At 41.9% G+C, this 18,712-nt stretch overlaps 3 protein-coding genes across 5 annotated transcripts; 2 read left to right on the top strand and 1 right to left on the bottom strand.

The window, feature by feature from the left end:
- Nucleotides 1-3,695: 3,695 nt before the first annotated feature.
- On the top strand, nt 3,696-11,987 carry pus7 (pseudouridine synthase 7). Of its 3 annotated transcripts, XM_084017221.1 has the most exons (18): nt 3,696-3,821; nt 4,015-4,128; nt 4,834-5,130; nt 5,213-5,297; nt 5,814-5,930; nt 6,021-6,165; nt 6,695-6,712; nt 7,014-7,125; nt 7,228-7,305; nt 7,501-7,629; nt 7,862-7,987; nt 8,073-8,134; nt 8,227-8,387; nt 8,656-8,782; nt 9,155-9,256; nt 9,596-9,725; nt 9,926-10,017; nt 10,812-11,987. In XM_084017221.1, the coding sequence occupies exons 3-18, from the start codon at nt 4,844-4,846 to the stop codon at nt 10,946-10,948; spliced, it is 1,908 nt and encodes a 635-aa protein (XP_083873347.1). In that variant the 5' UTR covers nt 3,696-3,821; nt 4,015-4,128; nt 4,834-4,843; the 3' UTR covers nt 10,949-11,987. The 3 variants fall into 3 exon arrangements, with proteins under 3 accessions (XP_083873347.1, XP_083873346.1, XP_083873345.1); XM_084017219.1 differs by lacking the exon at nt 3,696-3,821 and having other exon boundaries at nt 4,116-4,132; XM_084017220.1 differs by lacking the exons at nt 3,696-3,821; nt 6,695-6,712.
- Nucleotides 11,988-12,125: 138 nt separating this feature from the next.
- Nucleotides 12,126-13,645, bottom strand: LOC311018312 (endonuclease domain-containing 1 protein-like). Its single transcript, XM_084017222.1, has 2 exons — nt 13,341-13,645; nt 12,126-13,217 (listed from the first exon to the last, which is right to left on the bottom strand). Exons 1-2 carry the CDS (start codon nt 13,635-13,637, stop codon nt 12,612-12,614), a joined length of 903 nt encoding a protein of 300 aa, XP_083873348.1. The 5' UTR covers nt 13,638-13,645; the 3' UTR covers nt 12,126-12,611.
- A 2,737-nt stretch (nt 13,646-16,382) lies between these two features.
- Nucleotides 16,383-18,602, top strand: aplnr2 (apelin receptor 2). Its single transcript, XM_084018051.1, has 2 exons — nt 16,383-16,422; nt 16,930-18,602. Exon 2 carries the CDS (start codon nt 16,993-16,995, stop codon nt 18,412-18,414), a length of 1,422 nt encoding a protein of 473 aa, XP_083874177.1. The 5' UTR covers nt 16,383-16,422; nt 16,930-16,992; the 3' UTR covers nt 18,415-18,602.
- The last annotated feature ends 110 nt before the right edge of the window (nt 18,603-18,712 follow it).

Raw genomic sequence — 18,712 nt, 5'->3', positions numbered from 1 at the left:
TACTAGACAGGCGCTTTAACCATCTAAGCCACGGCGCCGATTCTGGTTGCACGCAACAAACATAAATTGAGATAATGAAGTAGTGGTGTGCTTTAATTGATAAAATGACACCCGGTGAGCTATTTGGTTACAATTTGTGTGTATTATTAAATTCTATTTTTGTGCATTCATCTGACATCTGAAGTCATCTGAATGGTTTCCAGTCTGGTAATCTGGTGATTAAATAAACTTATTTATCAGGTGAAGCCAGCAGGTACATAGTACATGTAGAGATGTACAAAACAGCCTCTTGGACCCATGCCCTAAAATGTACAGGAAGACAGCCATTTTGCATTTTATATGAAAATTGAAGCGATTTTTCGCCTTTTTCATGCAGTATATTTTAACAAACTCCTCCTACAGGGTTGTTCTGATTACTACCAACCTTTGTGAGCCTGTTCCAGAGGCCTCAACGATGAAAAATCATCAGAAGGTCTTACATAAGTCAAAGGGCGTGGCCAGGACGACGCCACAAACACGAATGAATGTCATGCTTCGCAACACTCTAAACTGATATAACTTCAGTGTCCATTGTCCGATCTGGTTCAAACTTCTCACGCTTGATGAAAGCCCCCCCCCCCCTGAACGTGTCTGCACTACAATTTTGACACACAATCAGAGCGCCACCTAATGGCGACATGAAATGTCACGTTTTTACACTTGTATAAATAAGGTCCCAGTGTCGTGGGACTTTGCACCCCAGTCGAGCATGATGACTTCAATCGTCTGATACGGTGATTGACACGACGATTCAGGCAAGGGACGACCGGCTGTGTGGCGGTGGCCGGGGACGATCTTTTTTATTTACCCATACCCATATAAATATCCTTATGTTGATTATCTAATGGCTGCTAAGTGGCGCCTGCTGTCTTGGTTAATTGGTGAATAATAACAAAAAAATATTTTCGATTTGATGTTTCCTGTTGCAACAATATCAGTCAGGATATTTTATTACTAGTGAAGTTATTACATTATTGGGTTTTATTACATTAACAATTGAGTTAAGTGTGTTATTACATTTTCAGGAATTATTACATTATAGGGTGCTACATGGCAAGCTTAACGTCAAAGGCATGAAAAAGTATGTCAGTGTTATCCAGTTCATTTTCAGGTTTATTTATCATTAATAAAAAATAGTTTTGTGGACATAAAGTGATTGTGGAGGAGAGAAATGTAAAAGTATATGTTTCAAATTGAAAAGACCTTTTTTGGGGGGGGTTTTATTGAAAAGACCTTAAAAACATCAGTGTCAAAAAGTATACAATGCTATAGTTTTAACGATTACATTTTATATTCACAGGTGAAATATCAGGTGTGTTGCTGGGAGACAAGGGCTATGCATGCCAGACGTTCTTACTTACTCCCCTTGCGGACCCACAGACAGCAGAACAGCAGGCCTATAACCGGGAACATGCTAGAACACGGGCCCGAATTGAAATGACATTCGGCCTCCTGAAGTCCCGTTTTCAGTGCCTGCACCACCTCAGGGTCACACCAGACAGGGCATGTGACATAATGGTTGCCTGCACCGTTCTGCACAACATTGCCTGTCTCAGGAAGGAAAGGGCCCCCACAGTGCAAGCAGAAGTGGACTGGGACAACGCTGGACTGCATGATGACATCAATGGGAGGCTGGTCAGGGAACAGTACATTAGAAATTATTTTAGTTGATTTTGTTTGTGGATGAAGCCCATTCTTTTGGCCATTTGATTTTCCCTTTGAACACTGAAATAAATACACAGGACAACTTACAATTGTGTTTGTATTTTCTGTAGTCAATCACCCAGCTTGGGAGAGAGAGATAAGAGAGAGAAAAAAAGTGATTAGTACATTGTGATACAGTCATGCTTAAAGTGTGCTCTGAAATAGCTTACTTCTCTTTCTAGTTTAAGGATTTCAAGATCCAGTTTCCGTAGTGTCCTCCTTTTTATTTCAATGTCCAGATCGACTTCCTGTAGCTTTCGTCTTTGTACATTGATTTTGAGATCTGCCAGCTCTATCTGCCTTTTCAGGTGAGTAGCATAAAGCTACCTGACAGTGTGTGAATCCCCCCCCATGAGCACTACATCACTGACACCTTGGTTTTTATGGACTAAATTAGTATTACCACAAGATTGACATGATACCTCAAGCCCTCTGGAGTCCACCGACAGGGTCTCCTCATCATCTGCTGCAGCAGAAGTGCCTTCCCCCTGTCACACACACATAAATTAGAACTTGTAGGCTATTTAGAGAATATGCCAAGCCTATGCTTTTGGTGAAAAATACTCTCTGGTGGCTCCAGCAGGGTGACAATGTTGCCAGACACTGCAAGGTAAGCCAGTTTGTACAGTTCACAAACCCTATTAAATGGTCGATTGTGTTCCATGTACACACACAGTGTAATAACGTACCTTGTATGAAGGAGGCAGTTGCTGAAGGTGGGACAGAGTCTGTGGCTGTCCCCCCTATGATCCCTTCCATCACAGGCCTCCCTCGGTTAAGGTTATGCACTAATAATGTTAAACCTAGGAGATCTAAACAAAAACATTGTCTCATGGTAAGGAATGGATATATTATCAGCTGCCGCCAAGCAGCGTATGCCTAATGATGATGCCTGAATAGTTTAATTATTTCTCTTGGTCTTTTAATGGATTCGTTATAAATTTATGCTGATGGTTTATATGCTCTGCGCAGTGCGCTGTGTTTTTTGTTTTTGAAAATGTTGGCTAAGGCTATACTGTGCGTTTATGATGTTTTATAGCATTTGTTGTATAGTTTAATGTAGCCTATGAATTATGCGTTGTGTAGGCCTATGTTTTGAGTCAGTGTGTTCTGTCTAAAATGCGGTGCGATAGGGTTGTCTTAAGCCTGTTTTGACACCCATGTCAGAAGCATCAATAATTAAGTTTTATTTTGTTTATTTAATTTATAACAGTTTTATATTTCACGTGTTTGTTTTCACCGTCAATTTCGGTGCAAGGCTGTACAGCAACATTTGTTACCCTAGCAAACGGTTACTTTGTTTGCTTTAGTATCAATCTGTGTGCGTTTTGCATTTTGTCGCCTTTTTTTTACACTGATGTATGTGTGTGCCTGTGCTGTGTGCCATGCAATGCTAGTATGCTGTCCTGTTACAGAGGCGTTTCAATAAAATACAATCAATTTTGTACCATTTCAAATAAAGCCTATTTTTTTATGGATTTCTGGCAAACTACCCCCCACTACAGCACCCCCAACCAAAACTCACTTCCCACGGCCCTGGCCTTCCATACCATATTAACAACTATATATTATTAAAACGTCTGTAGTTAGGCTAGGCCTATATGTACGTTGATGCAACCCAAAGTACTTGCACAAGAAGAATTAATATTATGTTTCAACTTTTAATATGCATAGGTGACCCCCCCCACATCTCTTTATTATAATTTTGCTGTAATGTTTAGACAGTTAAGTTAAATTAATATACTATATACTATATAATACTTCCATCCATGCGCCCAAAAGTCACTGTGCCTTTTCTCGGTGAAGAAGGCACCACATTCGAAATGTAGTTTACATTTCGACTACATATATGACCCACTTTCAATACAGATTCTTGTTTCCACCGGTGAAGTATTCCTTTAAGTGCATTTATGAGTCAAGCTAGCTCTATGATTGACAGGTCCCCAACCAAACGTTTGCGGTGGGCGGGCTTTAGCGGAGGATCTGTTTCCGGAACCAACCACACACACAGAAGCACACGTGTGGGAAAAACTGGCGTTCAACGCTGTTCGCACTCTTCTGAATATCACCAGACGCAGGTACATTAAATCTTTTATTTTTGGGGCGGCTAGAAACAACAACGATTGGCGTTTTATATACACCAGCTTAGCTTGACTCTCCTGCTGGCAACGCAAAGCATAGACCGCGATGTTAGCTTATAGATGACGATGCGAATGCGCTAGCGGATTTGCTAACTTTTGATAAGAATTGTGTTCATTGCGTCTTTTTCAGCGCCTGCAGCAAACCCGCGTCCTTTAAGACGTCTCTGCAAGTGTTCAGCAGCTGTGAGACAAGAAGCGTTTCCCAGATCCACCTCTGTTTCTTGCTACCTCGGCTCCACAAACAGTAAGTAGGTAGCATCGTTTTTCAAGGCCATTAATCGGTTTGTTGTCATTACTCTTGCAAACACTGCAGTGCAATACAGCTGTATTGTAAGTTGAGTTTTAGATTTCCGAGTAGATTCAAGCACAGCAGTTGCAGTATGTTACTAGTAATGGCGTATAAAACAAGATGCATCGTAGTAAAATGACATTCCTGGGTAATGTTCACTTCCACAAAGGAGGCAGACTTGCAGCTCCCCAGACCTCCAGAGTTTTAGACCCAATGTGATGTTATGACAAGGAGGACATTAAATTACGCAGCTGCAAAATGTCCAGTGACACAGTGTAATTCACATTCTTTGTGAGAACATCATGCATACCAAAATAACTAAAATTCAAAATGTAAACTGCATACAAATGAGCTTACACTTCTGAATTTGACCTTCTTTAATATTAATATGGGAATGGAAATGATTCCTCTGTTTTTAATGCTTTCCTTTTTAAACATTTGTCGTATTTGTTGGGGTTTAAAATGTTTGAGTTGATTCAAATTTTTTTTTTAATACAAAGTAGAATATTTTCATGGCATCAAATACATTAGAAAAATACCAAAAAGTATAAAAAGAATCGATAAAATCAATCAAGTTCAAGGATGGACATCAATGGTGGAATGCCCCTTTATCGATTGTGTTTGAATTACAAGACGGTTTCTCTGTCCCTGTTGTCACAGCTCGGCCCTGATGGCTGAGTCTGAGCCTCTCCCTGTCCACGTCGGAGAAAAGAGAGTCTGCCCAGAGGTTGAAGGGGAAGACGCGCCGTCAAAGAAACCCAGAGTTGAGAAGGATCCCAAGAATGGAGGACCTCCCCCCGAAGCTGAGGAGGAAGAGCCTGCGGGCGCAGGAAGTGATGGAGAGGAGGATGGCGAAACCTTTGCTGATATGATGAAGCATGGCCTCACCGAGTTGGATGTCGGCATCCTGAAGTATGTCAGTGACCACGAGGGCTTCTCGGGCATCCTGAAGGAAAGGTTCGTCCTCTGGAGTCATTCATTCCATAAGTTGTTTCATTTTGGATTGTTTAACAGATGATTTCTTGCGGTTTGTTCTCAGATATTCTGATTTTGTGGTGCATGAAATCAACAAACAAGGCAAGATCGTGCATTTAGATGACCTCTCTATCCCTGCAGAGCCTGAGGTAAGATATTGGATTAAATATCAATAGGATTTTATATATATATAAAAAAAAAAAAAATTCACACTCAGTTGATCGTGGTGAATTTCCATGATCGATTGTGAATTATTGTCACAAGTGACATGAAAAAGCTGTAGAGCTTGCTGTCAAGGTTGAGAAGTATTTTTTTTAAATGCAGGAATCGTCATAAGGAAGAACTGACTCACAACATTTATACATTTAACCACATTTTCATGATAATCTGGGTGACGTCAGCAATCAAAATTATTTTGGCTATGATGATAATCACATGTAAATTCCACACTGTCCCAAGCGTATTTCTCCATTATATTATCATTGAGATTGTACTATGACTCATCTAGAAGTTGACTGTAAGGGAAAACCAGCATTTCAAATGTGGCATTGTTACATATGGACTTGGTGCTAAAAATGTTTGCAAGTGTGATAATGATACTGTTAGCAAAACAGACATTAAAGGAAACCTTTGTAGAAAGCAACCTTCACATCATTCTAATTTAGGAAGTCCCAGAGGCTCTACCACAGCCAGAGGAGTCTGACGTACTGACTGAAGAGCAGAAGAAGCAACTTGGGCAGCTGCAGCTCTTCAAGAATAAAGAGGACAATGTCTCCATTGAGGTGAGTTTACACTCCCTAGCTCCGTTTTATGGTGTGTAAACTCATTGGGAGTTTTGCGTAATGTCTTTACTCCTCTTTAAACATCTGTAGGTGATGGATGATACTAAAGAGAGGCGGACACTGGTCCACAAAGCCATCAAGACTCAGTATCCTGGGCTGGAGACAAAGACAGAAGAGAAGGAAGGGCGCAAGTTCATAGTGGCCTACCATGTTGCAGGGAAGAAAGCTCTAGCAGGTATGTGGAGAGGAGACTGGACCAGATGTCAGCCTTAAAATACCTGGACAGAGTTTTTTTTTTTTACCAGTATATTAGTTCAGAGAAGAGGACTTGTTACATGTCTACCGTCAGCTTATCTGCTGCATTACACCTGGTCTCCAGAGCAGTAAAATATGTTGCATGCACTTGTGCATGTGCATGATTAAGACACTTGCATGATTCTGCCCTGATTTGTTCTCTCAGTTGTGTTAAAAGGATTTTTTTTTTTTCATCCCGATTGATTTTATTATTCAATGGAATGCTGATTTCTAGATTTTTGACATGGTTTGTTCAGAATGGACGCTTAAAAGACCATAAGGAAAGCAGAGATTCAGTGTGGTGGTGCCTTGAAAAACCCTGCGGCCTTGTTGCATAAACCATTAAAATACCACGCTCCACTCTCAGGCCCATGCATGAGATCTCACCCCTGACAACTCGCCCCACAGTCTTAAACATCTCTTTTTAGTAACATTATTCTATCCTCCTTTTGCTCTTCTCTGGCTGATAGAAGTCAAAGCAACTGCAGGTAAGAAGCTATTCTCCTCTCAGCACAGAGGGAGTGGTTAAAAGCCACATAGAGTTGGGCATTTGTTACTACATGTGGTTGAAATACTTGGCTTTTTCTTTTTTTTTTTCTTTTGTAAAAACTTAATTGCATTATTTGTTTACAATCACAAAGTAGTTCCCTTTACAGGTAACATGTGAAAGTCCAAAATCTGTTTTGCTTTAACTGTAACGTTGTTATTTTTATATATGTGAATTATTTAGTTGTAGTAACAATGCTTACTCTATTTCAGTGCAACATTTTTTTTCTGTGTCCATAAAAGCTCCAAGGAAACACTTCTGGCCCAAAAACCGTGGCAGTTTCTGCCACTTTGTCCTGTACAAGGAGAACAAGGACACCATGGATGCTATCAATGTGCTTTCAAAGTTTCTCAGGTATGAATGTCGTACTTTTAAATATTATCATCACTTAATAATAAGAGAAAGCGTGACATTTTACTTCAGTAACCTCATTTGTGCAATAATGTGTCTTTCTAGGCTTAGACCCAACATGTTTTCCTACATGGGAACCAAGGATAAGAGAGCCATCACCGTGCAGGAGATTGCAGTGCTCAAGTGAGTGTGTAATGGTTTAAACAAATCACACCCTCAATTACTGTGTATTCATTCCCAAATTGTCTGTGGATGATTGCATATAGGTGGTATGTGCTGCACCTTGTTACTGCGTGAGGTGTTTCTGCTCTTCCTTGTGTTGAATCAGCTTATTGTACAGGAGCAGCGATTAAATAAACCCTTTCCCTGTCCCCTCAGGATCACAGCAGAGAGGTTAGCTCACCTCAACAAGTGCCTCATGAACCTCAAGCTGGGAAATTTTTGCTACAAAAACCACCCTCTCAAGCTGGGAGAGCTGCAGGGAAACCACTTCACTGTTGTCATCAGGTCAGCGGATGTTATTTATGTAGACATGTTCAATGATAACGATTTCTCCATGCATTGTAGACTATTTAGCAATTCAAATGTCACCAGAAGTTAAAGTAAAAGTTTTTTTATTATTATACAAGAATTTGATTTGATGGCATATTAGCAGGATCATTTTAGGATCATGTTTGGATTTGCCCGTTCATTTATTAATTAAATAATCATGAAAAAAAATGGTGTTGTGTGTTATCAGGAACATCTCAGGGACAGATGAGCAGGTCAGTCAGGCCTTGTCATCCCTCAAACAGACAGGCTTCATCAACTACTATGGTATGCAGCGCTTTGGCACCACAGCTGTGCCGACACAACAAGTGGGCAGGTACGGTCATAACATTGGGAGATATTGACATACGCTGTGATTATGACATGACTCAAGGGTTGTTTCCTTCTTTTGGTTGGAACAGGGCTATCTTGAAAAATAACTGGAAAGAGGTGGTGGATTTAATTCTAAAGCCTCGTCCCGGAGGTAATTCTTTTTTTTTTATTTCTCCGCACTCTTTTCATTTCAGTGGTTAAAAAATATGTTAAACCTTCCTCCATCTTTACTGCTTTCCTCAGCGGAGAAAGAATTCCTGGTTCGCTGCAGGGAGGAGTGGGCAAAGACTCAGGACCCGGAGGCGGCCCTAAAAAAGCTGCCCAACAAGCGCTGCGTGGAGGGCCAGCTGCTGCGAGGCCTGTCTATGTATGGCATGAAGAACATCGTCACAGCTTTTGGACTGGTTGGTTTTTTTAATAATAAAGCCAAGACATGGGCGAGACATACAGAACATAAATGAAGTAATGCAGCCAGTCAACAATCAAAGTACAACTGTTGCACTGGGCAGGTGCTAGTTGGAAATATGTGTTGGCCAGTTCAAACAGAAGTAGAGTCTTTTGAGTTAACCTCCAAGAACATACATCACGTTCACTAACGATTCATTTACATCCAAAGAGGATTCCGTGCTATTTTTTTTCCTGCAGATTTTGGAGCATTTGTTCTTTTTTCAGATCCCTCGTAACAACCGTCTGATGTACATCCACAGCTACCAGAGCGTGGTGTGGAACACCATGGTGAGCCGGAGAATCGATGCCTTTGGCCTGAAGGCTGTGGAGGGGGACCTTGTGCTCAAAGGAAGTAAGAAGTTCACCTTCCTACCAAGAAAAAACATAAATCTTCAAACCTCTCTTCTCAACCAAGAATTGGAAATAGTTTGACGGAATAGTTATACGAAAAAAGATGGATTATTTTGCAATTCTTCTGTCACAGAAGTTAAGTGACCAAATGTTGCTACCCTGATAAAATCTACAGGCGGAAAAAAAAAAAACATCATTTGTAATATTTAAAAAGACTATAACTTAACGTGATCATGTGAAATGCTGTTAATATCATTGGATTTAATTTATTTAACGTTATGACCCTTAAAAGTGTCACTCAGAGTTTCAGGCTCACGATGTTGAAAAGGAAATGCTGCCTACTGACGTTGTCTTTGTCCGTAACCTCATGAAGCTACAGCACACGTGCTGTCTGCAGAGGATGCTGAGAGCTGCCCCATCCATGACGTTGTTATGCCACTTCCTGGGTTTGATGTCATCTACCCCTCTCATCACGGTAAGAAGTGGCACACTGGGATTTTTGACCTAATTTATTTGCACGTTACATGAAAAGATAACTGTGGAAAAATAACACTGGAGGTAAGATGAGAAAATCCCGTATTCTAATTATTTTCTTTACTACATATGTGACAATAAAGCAGACGTACAACATAGGGCTTTTAATCCGCATAAATGGACAAAAATGCAAGTAGAAAGCTCGATGTAAAAAAAACAACAAAATTGTGGTTTATCAAACCAAAATTAATTTTCAATTAGTAAGCGTACTACTTGGAAATTGAAAGGCAGGTTCAGCCCTGAGCTTGTAATTGACTGTAATGCTTTGTCTTTCTGTCAGTGGGTAAAGGTTACAGAGAGATGCTCACTGCAGATGGGTTGGACATCGACAACATGAGACACAAAGTGAGGGATTACTCTCTGGCTGGAGCCTACAGACGAATTCTCATCAGACCCAGTGATGTCAGCTGGTGAGCAGCAAAATAAACACAATATATCATGTGTATAATGGTGTAGCACTGTTGTAGAAAGCCCTTTATGCTGTAAAACCAACCATATTGTAATTAGTTAATGCATGCTGCAGTTATCTGAAAGCTTTATATGAATTATTCTATCATACTGTGATGCCTCCAACCTTGTGTGTTGTGGTATTTCTGCCTGTTTTCTGCAGGGAGGTGATTCAGTACGACGACCCCAGGATCTCCCTGGTATATAGTGATTTTGAGAAACTGGAGAACAAGCCCACTCCTGTCTTCAACACAGGTAAAGTTCTCTTTAGGATGTTTTTGGTGTGTTTTTAAACACTGAACTTGCCTGTGGACAAAAAATAAATAAACTTTTTTCTCTGATAGTGGAGTGATTTAGGTAAAGCAACTTTCTGGTTTTAATAGGCTGGACTATATTGCCATTGCAGGACTGAATTTAAATTAGGACACAGTTGCATCATTGATCAAACATTATCATACATACAAAACATAGTAGATCACGTTCAACTGAGTTTTTGTCCCTGTGGAATCTACATCGCTTGAGTTCGATTTTTTTATTTTATTATTTTTTGGCCACAGGGCAGCACTGACATATGACCTTCTGAAGTTTATTTGGGGAACGTGTTGGCAAACAGTTGCTTATTTACACATTCAGCAGAGCAGACATGGAGAATCCGTTGCTGAGAATATGCTTCTCTTGTAAAGAAAGGGAAGGAAAAACATTTTTGTTGAGCAGACGTCCTGAAAATCATCAAACTACTTGACCTTGTGCTGCAAATGGTCTTGTTACTCATATTTAAATACACAAATGCAAATACACTGGTAGGTTCCCTGCTTTTTAATTTTTATGTGAAAAAATGTTTTTAAACATACCAATGTTGTACCACATTTCCCCATGTTGATGAGTGTAGCATAAGCTTCAGGGATATGTAAGATGCATATAGTTATGATGCATGACTGCGGATTTTGTTGGCTTCTCATAAGATGGGAGAGTTTTTGACAGCCGTCTTTGCACACTCCAATAACTCCAATGACTCCAATAACAGTATTTTTCTCTCCTTCCCCCGGCAGAGGGGAAGTATCGGGCTCTGCGGATGGAGTTCTCCCTGCCTCCCTCGACCTACGCCACCATGGCGATCAGAGAGGTCCTCAAGCTGGACACGAGCATAAAGAAACAGACGCAGCTCAACACCACCTGGTTCAACTGAAACCAAGACACACTCCGGCACAAACTGGACTGCTGCTGCAGACTGCAAAGCACCTGTCTACTGTGGCTACCTACTGTTGTGGCTGGTTTTAAGTGAGAGAGAGAGATTGTGTGTGTGTGTGAGAGAGAGAGATTGGGTTCTCTGAATCCAAAAGTGTATGTCTTTGAAGTACAAAGAACAATGATGTATTATTCAACTTTATTTTTATGTTTTTACTTGCTGTGCTGCGTTGATTCAGCATATTTTGACAATGATTTAAGTAGGCTTCGTGCCGTCTCCTACGGTATTCCCCGCTGCACAGGGTGCTCAGCATGCCCCTTTTGTACAGAAATATGAGTTTGTTTGTCTGGTTTCTTTTTTTAACTTTTGAGGTGAAAGTGTGAATTGAAAAGACAAAATTAAAAATGTTGAGTTTATAGTGTGCACTCTGTCTTTGATTGTATGTCGTGAAGACACAAGTATCTTGTGTGCATATGCTGTTGATTTCATCATTTTCAATATTCTTCACAGCACTCGAGAAGCCATTTTTGTTACTCTAATGTATACTATAACTAAACTATAATGGTGCTAAAGTTTTGCATCTCTCACATGAGTGTTTAACTACACAAAGACGGCCTCCTACTACTGGCCATCAGATATGAGTGTGCTTCCAATTAAGGATGTGAAATGTATTCTGGGCTCTTATCAGTGTGCTGCTGACCATCTGGCACTGGCATATACCAGCTGGCAGGATACAGCTACCCTCTCAAACTAAATGCTGTTACTAATCATATCATTCACCCTGGGGCTATGTCTGCCCTCCTAGGCTTGGCTCATTTACTGCTTTTATGTTTTGTTACTGGTTGTAGCATCTAGAGAGATCAGATCCAAACAAATATATAATAAGACAAAGTTGCAAAAAGAAACTGGGAGACAGATTATCCTTTTTTTTTTTTTTTACATCCCACTTTATTCAAATGTAGCTTTTCCCCCCTATTCCCCTACAATTAACAAGTAATTATTATCATTCATTGACAATTAAAGCTCTTCAGAATCTGGATATTGGCTCAGTTTGTCCTGAATTTGTCTGTGTGGCTTTTCATGAGAGAGGCACTACAGTTAAGAGGCTGAATGTGCAAATGTAAAACTGTTAGTCTAATCTGTCTGTGCTGAACAAAAGGCCCACAGAGGCAGGTGTAGCCTCCAGTCACTGAGAGGTTAAATTAACATGTTACAACCATTTACAATGGTGAGTTCAAGCACTAAAACACATGTTAATGCACAATCAAATACAACACCTTTGAAATGATTGGAGAATTTGTAACATTTTAAAATCTACTTATGTTATGTAATGTGGTAATGATGATTTTTTGGGGGGGGTTTTGACTTTAACATGAAGAATCACTAACCTCTGCAGACTGTATATGTGACAAAATCTAAGCTCAAAGGTCCAATTAGTTTCCTCTTCATCGAACAAAATCCAGAAAAGCTGCTAAGTGGACATTTTAATTCAGGTTATTTTGTTATACTGTGAACAAGTAAATACTGGGTAAAATAAGTAAAGATCATTTAGAATAAATTAATTAAAAAAATAAACAATTCACTCCCAATGAGCTGCTAAATGCTAAATATTATTGACGACGGTGGGATCTATACTAAATATGAAGGACCCATCTGCATTTTCTCAAGGCAGGTGCAGGGCACTATTACCACTGTTAAGAGGCACACAGTTGTCATAGAAAATCTGGAATGAGCTGCCAACATAAGTTACCCTCTTCAGGAAGTCTTCCAGCTGCTGCACCGTCATCTCCTGAACCCTATTATCCTCCCTGTCGTTGAGCCCATAACCTGCAAACGCAGGAAACCTGGAGCGTTCTGAGTACGGTGCATTGTGGTCAAAATCAACGCAGCAGTAGGCCGACCAGAGGTAGGTGGGGATGCCCAGGCGGTCGATCATGTGGCGGCGGATCATCTGCCCCGAGGTGGTGACCCCGGTGACCACATAGGCGGTGCCTCGACAGTAGTTGTTGAGCCGCCTGCGAATGGTGTGCTTGTGCTGGTTCCATGAGCCAATGTTGAACTCTCGGACCTGAGGGACCACGTTTGTCAGGGTGTACGTGGCCGCTTTGTCATCAGGGTGGGCCTGGTGCTCGTCTGGGTTCAGCTGACCACGTTCAAAGATGACAGTGTTGGAGTAGTCGTCGAGCACAGCCTGAGCGTCCTCGAAACTCTTGTGCACGTATTCTGTAGGAAGCTGCTGCATCTCCCGTGAGTCAGTCACTGTGGAAAGCTGTCAGGATAAACATGATCAAAAACTGAAAATGGTAAAGTCAGTACCAGATAAGACTGATTGCCAAAGCATCTTTCCATATTTTCCTATGAGATGTGTTTTTTAAAAATGTGAATATCCTACCTGTGGCTCATACATCCAAGGCACATCAACCTTCTTGGAGCCGTCCGAGCGCTTGAAGGTGTACGCCGAATAAACAGGGATGTGATTGTCTGTGTCGTACAGGGTGACAAATCGCGGGTTGCCCTCGTAGAACTGGCAGATCTTTTTAAAAGGCAGCTGGTCGAGCCCTCGAGGCAGCGTCCCCATGTACAGGAACTGTTTACACTCAGGCGAGAGGTGTTCCTGCAGCTCTGCTGCTGCCATCACAAGGACAAGAAGGAAGATGAGGGTTTGATCTGCTCTGTTGGAGACAATCATGCCGAACGGTGCAGTTTCCACAGTGAATGCGATTGAAATGTTGTACGGCTGTGTGGACGTTGCTTCCTCATACCATCCCAGGCATAAAATGCAAATTCTTATCATGTTCACTTTACAAGTAGCCAAGCTCTTGCCACGTTTGAAATTCCATAAGTGGCCATCACAGTTCCAGAGATCCTAAAAGTCCTTCACAACCACACAGGAGCTTTGAGCAATTCTGTCTGACCAGTGTTCTCCAAACAAAACCGAACAGCAGGGAAAGGGAAATATCAATCAAAAAGAAGACAACAAAAACACAGACAGCAGGCCCTTCTCCCCCCAGCAGACATTTGACTTATGATGACTCTGTTCCATTTACACTAAGTGTTTCTGAAAGCCATTAATAAATAACACATGTGATTTCCCTGCAGCAGGTCAAAATGTCAGCTGTGATAAAACGATATTCAGCCCATTACTGTCGTTTAATATGTTTAATATTTCAAAGCTTTTCATTCAGGCTTCATTGCACTAATGTTAGGTGAACTCAGAGGTTACAGCTTCCCATCTGTGCCACAAGCTCAGGCCTATGTGTCACGTACATATCCAGGATAAAAAACTTTCTGGGTGTTACTATAATTATAGCACTGCTGTTATTTCATCATCAAGTTAATTAGGATACAGTTGGTATCTGTTTTAAGCCCCAGGAACCACACAGTCATAACAATTGTAATGAGGTCTCTTAAAACGCAATTGAATTCATCAGGACAATCCACTGATACTCCAGAGAGTATAGTATAAACTGAGTCTGCAGCCGTGCTAACATCTCCGTGAGACTGTACTTAAGCACTGCACAGTGGTGCTTAGTGGTGAGTTTCCTCCCCCTGTTGTTTCCTACTGCTCACCCGACAGTTTTCTGCTCAATGAGTTTTCTTACACTGCCTCTCTCTCTCTCTCTCTCTCTCTCTCTCTGTGTGTGTGTGTGTGTGTGTGTGTGTGCGCGCGCTCAACACCACGTTACTGTGACAGAAAAGACTGTGGAATGTTGTTGTTTGTGAAACATCTGTTTCCATAACAACAGGTTGATGGCAGTGTGACCTCTGCCCCTGTGGTAACAAACACTTCCTGTTCACCGTCAGAATAGAACAGAACACATCACCGTTTACACTGCAACCCCATGCTGAGCTACAGCATCCATCAGTTCATCCATCCATCCATCCATCCATCCATCCATCCATCCATCCTTCCATCCTTCCAAAACCTGTGGCTTAAATAAAGCAGAAGCACAAGCGTACTTCATAATTACACAAATAAAAGTCAAACTTTCACTATATCTCTATTGTCTCCAAGGTGAAGTTGAGGACATGAAGACTTCATCCATCTCACAGAGGTCATTTTCTATAATTCTATACATTTTGTTGTTAAATGTAGTAACATGATCTCATAAGGGCTCGTGGAATAAGACAACAACCGTGAACTGAAACGTCTCAGTTTTAAGTATCCTCTTATTTCATTCATGTAATGTAAAAGTTACATATTTTCCTTTAAAGCAAAAGTCTTAAATGTCAAGAGAATTTCTTAACAAAATCAAAACAAATTTGGATTTGCACATGAAAACAAGATCAACGCAAAACACTACCACTGAACTCTAAATCATGGGGGAAGATGTATATACTTTATTGAAGCTCTGATAGCAAATGTAACTATGACAACGGTTACGCCTTTTGTCTTTCCTTGCTTTAACGCAAAGACACATTTAGGAGATAAAAATAAAAACTAACTAGTAACTGATACCCATAATGCACTGAAGTAAGAACAATAACAATATTCCCCTTTAAAATGTTGTGGACTAGAAGTATAAAGTACCATAAAGAACAAGATCTCAACATTGTACTTTCTACCACATCCTCTCATTTGATAATATAATAATAAAATGTATTTAAAGTGAATGGGCGTCCTTCTTAAGGCAAGGGATGACACAGCTGTGGGTCAGATACTTCTATCCATAAACGTAGTCAGTATTGTTCTATTTTACAGTCGGTATACATACAGAATAATGGCTTAAAGGCCCCTTTAAATACATTCATGAAGGCTGCTTCACATACATTCACTCTCCTATTCTGCTGCTGTGGTCTGGCTGTGGAAGTGAGGGTTGGTAATTGTTTGTGCTCTGTGTGGGTTGTTACATTTGACCACTGTGTGTGTTTGACCACATGAGACACAACAAAAGACTGTGTGTGTGTGTGTGTGTGTGTGTGTGTGTGTGTGTGTGTGTGTGTGTGTGTGTGTGTGTGTGTGTGTGTGTGTGTGTGTGTGTGCATTGAGAATATAAGCAGCCGAGAGGATTGTGGGGGATCTGTTTGTGTCTCGGGTTTGTGTGTTTTTTGTGGGAGGGTGGAGGTCTCTCGGGAGGGGTGTGTGTTTGTGTTGTTGGGGGGGGGGGGGGGGGGGGGGTGTTTGCAGGTCTCGTAACTCTCTGCTGGGGTGGTCTGGTTTGAGAGCAAGAGAAAGGAGGGTGTTTGTGTGTGTGTGTGTGTGTGTGTGTGTGTGTGTGTGTGTGTGTGTGTGTGTGTGTGTGTGTGTGTGTGTGTGTGCAGGACATTGCTATATATTCAGACTTTAGAAGAAGACACACCTTCCTCAGCCGGCTCATTACAGAAGTAGACATCAGGAGAGAGACAGGAAGAAAAGTCACAGCGAGAAAGTGGAATGAGATGAGAGGACAGCTGCCGAATTTTGCTCCACAGTGATCATCACCCCAGCATCGCAGCATCTCAGTGGGGATTTCAAGCTGATGACATATCCTGAGGTAATTGTCTGCTGTGAGATCCAGGCCTTCATTTAGGAAAACTATGACGCAATGGTTACATGATAACATGCAGTAATACTGGAAGTAAGATCAGAATTCACAGTATGAATTATAAAAATGTAGCATAGGAACAATTTCAAATACAACAGAGAAAAGATTCACATGCTGCATTATTAGCAGCCAGAATTTCTTAAATAATCGTTTGTCAATGTACATTACATTTATTACGTTTTCTTACATTTATTGGGAGCTACTGTAGCCTGTTAGTGTGATAAACTGGTTTGTTACTGTCTTGTATGAAGGAAACTCTTTAATTTAACGGTATAAAAAAGTCAGCAAAAGTCAAGTGATATTTTGTTGTTGCATGTAAAAAGAAAAAAAGTCTGTTTATATTGGGCAGATTAGTAAAACAGTAAGGTGTCTGTTGCTACATTTTCCTTGTTGTTATAAGCTCAGCACAGTATTTACAGTATTTAGGAATCTCAACTTGTTTTGTTGTATTTTCAGAACGTCCAAGTTAACAGACTGAGGAATAAATGAGACTGAACAGGGAACCAAGAAACCAAGGAGATGGACTCACAGATGTCAGACCCAGACTTCCTCACCTCCCCCTCTCCTTCTCCCTCTCCCCTCTTCCACTGCGACTACAGCGACTGGTCTCCCTCCTTCTCCATCATCCCGTCCGTCTACCTGCTGGCCTTTCTGGGTGGTTGCCTGGGCAACGGCCTGGTGCTGTGGGCCTACTTGGACCGAGTCGACGGGAGGGGAGCTGGAAAGCTCTGTGGCATTTTCAGAACCAGTCAGCAGAGCATCAACAGCACTGGTAAACCTCACCACGGGTCATTTCCTCAGAAGAAGACAAAAAACAGTGGATCTTCTTCAGGACAAACTCCCTCCTCTCCCTCCTCCACCTCCTCCATCCCTCGTCCCTCCCGCTCACTGACAGACTCTCTGATAGCCAGCTTAGCGTTAGCTGACCTCTGCTTCCTTGTGACTCTCCCTCTGTGGGCCGTCTACACAGCCTTGGGCTACCACTGGCCTTTTGGGCAGCCCCTCTGCCAAATCAGCAGCTTTCTCACCGCGCTCAACATGTACGCAAGCGTGTTCAGCCTGAGCATGCTCAGTGTGGAGCGGTACTGGGTTCTGACTGGACGCCGGCACTCCGGCCACCATGTCCCACAGAGATTCCCCAGCAGGGCTCTGTGGACACTTGGAGGGGTGTGGGTGTTGGCGGTCATGCTGGCACTTCCTGGTTTGCTACTGCGCTCTGTCAGGGAAGTGGAGGTACACCCTGAATCTGATTATGATTGGCAGCTAGAGCCATTTCATCCTACTACTGTCTCTGGATCAGTCTTCCTCTCCTGCCAGATGGATTACTCCATGCTGATCGGAGCTGAGCTGGAGGAGACAGATCGAGAGAGGGCCGAGATGTTGTGGACGGCCGCCTTGAGTCTTAAATCAACGATAATTGGCTTCCTACTTCCTCTTGTCATCTTGCTTGTCTGCTACTGCTCATTGGCCCAGCTCCTCAGCAGACATTTTGGACGGGGCCCTCGTCCCGACCGCAGGCGCCAGCGGAGACTCCTCAGGGTCATCATCACCTTAGTGATGGCTTTCTTCCTGTGCTGGCTGCCTCTGCATGTCAATAAGACTGTGGCCATGCTGCTGGAGTTTGGTTTTGTCCCGTACTCCTGCTCTTTGGACCAGACTTTACTGGCCGCTCAGCCATACGTCACCTGTTTAGCTTATCTCAACTCCTGCCTTAACCCCCTGCTGTATGCTGCATGTGACCCGTCATTCAGGAAGAGATGCAGAGGAGCTCTTCTCAAGTTGTGCAGGACGAGCAGGAGAGGAGGAGGAGGAGGAGAGGGAAGGGAGGGAAAGAAGGATGAAGGAGAGGAAGAGAAAGAGGAAAGGAGTTCAGCTTTTCCCACAAGAACACAAGAGGAAACAGCAGATAGGACAGAGGGAGAAGATGAGAGGCTGGGATGACTGAGAGAAATGCTTGAAATGAAATCATCTAATTTCACATCGTGGGACCAGGACATCACATCATTTTGTTTGCTGCCAATAAAACAGATATGTTTTAGTTTTTTTTTTTGTATTTTTAAAGACAATCAATGATAGACCAGTTCCAATGTGGTCTAAAATTCAGACTCCGGAAGAAACTGAGTTAAGAATGTAATAAATCAACATCCTTATCAACATTCATGAGAATCAAAATCCTCTGCTTTCAATCCACACATTTCCCACAGGAAAACTGCCACCATATCCTAAAAGATAGGTGATC

Source organism: Eutrigla gurnardus (assembly GCF_963514095.1).
Source record: "Eutrigla gurnardus genome assembly, chromosome: 9".
Lineage (NCBI taxonomy): Eukaryota > Metazoa > Chordata > Actinopteri > Perciformes > Triglidae > Eutrigla > Eutrigla gurnardus.
This window is presented reverse-complemented; position numbering and strand designations above follow the sequence as displayed.

What these genes read in the sequence shown, in the direction of transcription:
- LOC311018312 (XM_084017222.1), bottom strand. Translation starts at nt 13,637, where the DNA reads ATGATTGTCTCCAACAGAGCAGATCAAACCCTCATCTTCCTTCTTGTC. An exon ending in CTTGGATGTATGAGCCACAG is followed by an intron (nt 13,218 to 13,340) that starts GTAGGATATTCA and finishes TTATCCTGACAG; the next exon opens with CTTTCCACAGTGACTGACTC.
- pus7 (XM_084017221.1), top strand. Translation starts at nt 4,844, where the DNA reads ATGGCTGAGTCTGAGCCTCTCCCTGTCCACGTCGGAGAAAAGAGAGTC. An exon ending in TCGGGCATCCTGAAGGAAAG is followed by an intron (nt 5,131 to 5,212) that starts GTTCGTCCTCTG and finishes GTTTGTTCTCAG; the next exon opens with ATATTCTGATTTTGTGGTGC. An exon ending in CCGACACAACAAGTGGGCAG is followed by an intron (nt 7,988 to 8,072) that starts GTACGGTCATAA and finishes TGGTTGGAACAG; the next exon opens with GGCTATCTTGAAAAATAACT.
- aplnr2 (XM_084018051.1), top strand. Translation starts at nt 16,993, where the DNA reads ATGGACTCACAGATGTCAGACCCAGACTTCCTCACCTCCCCCTCTCCT.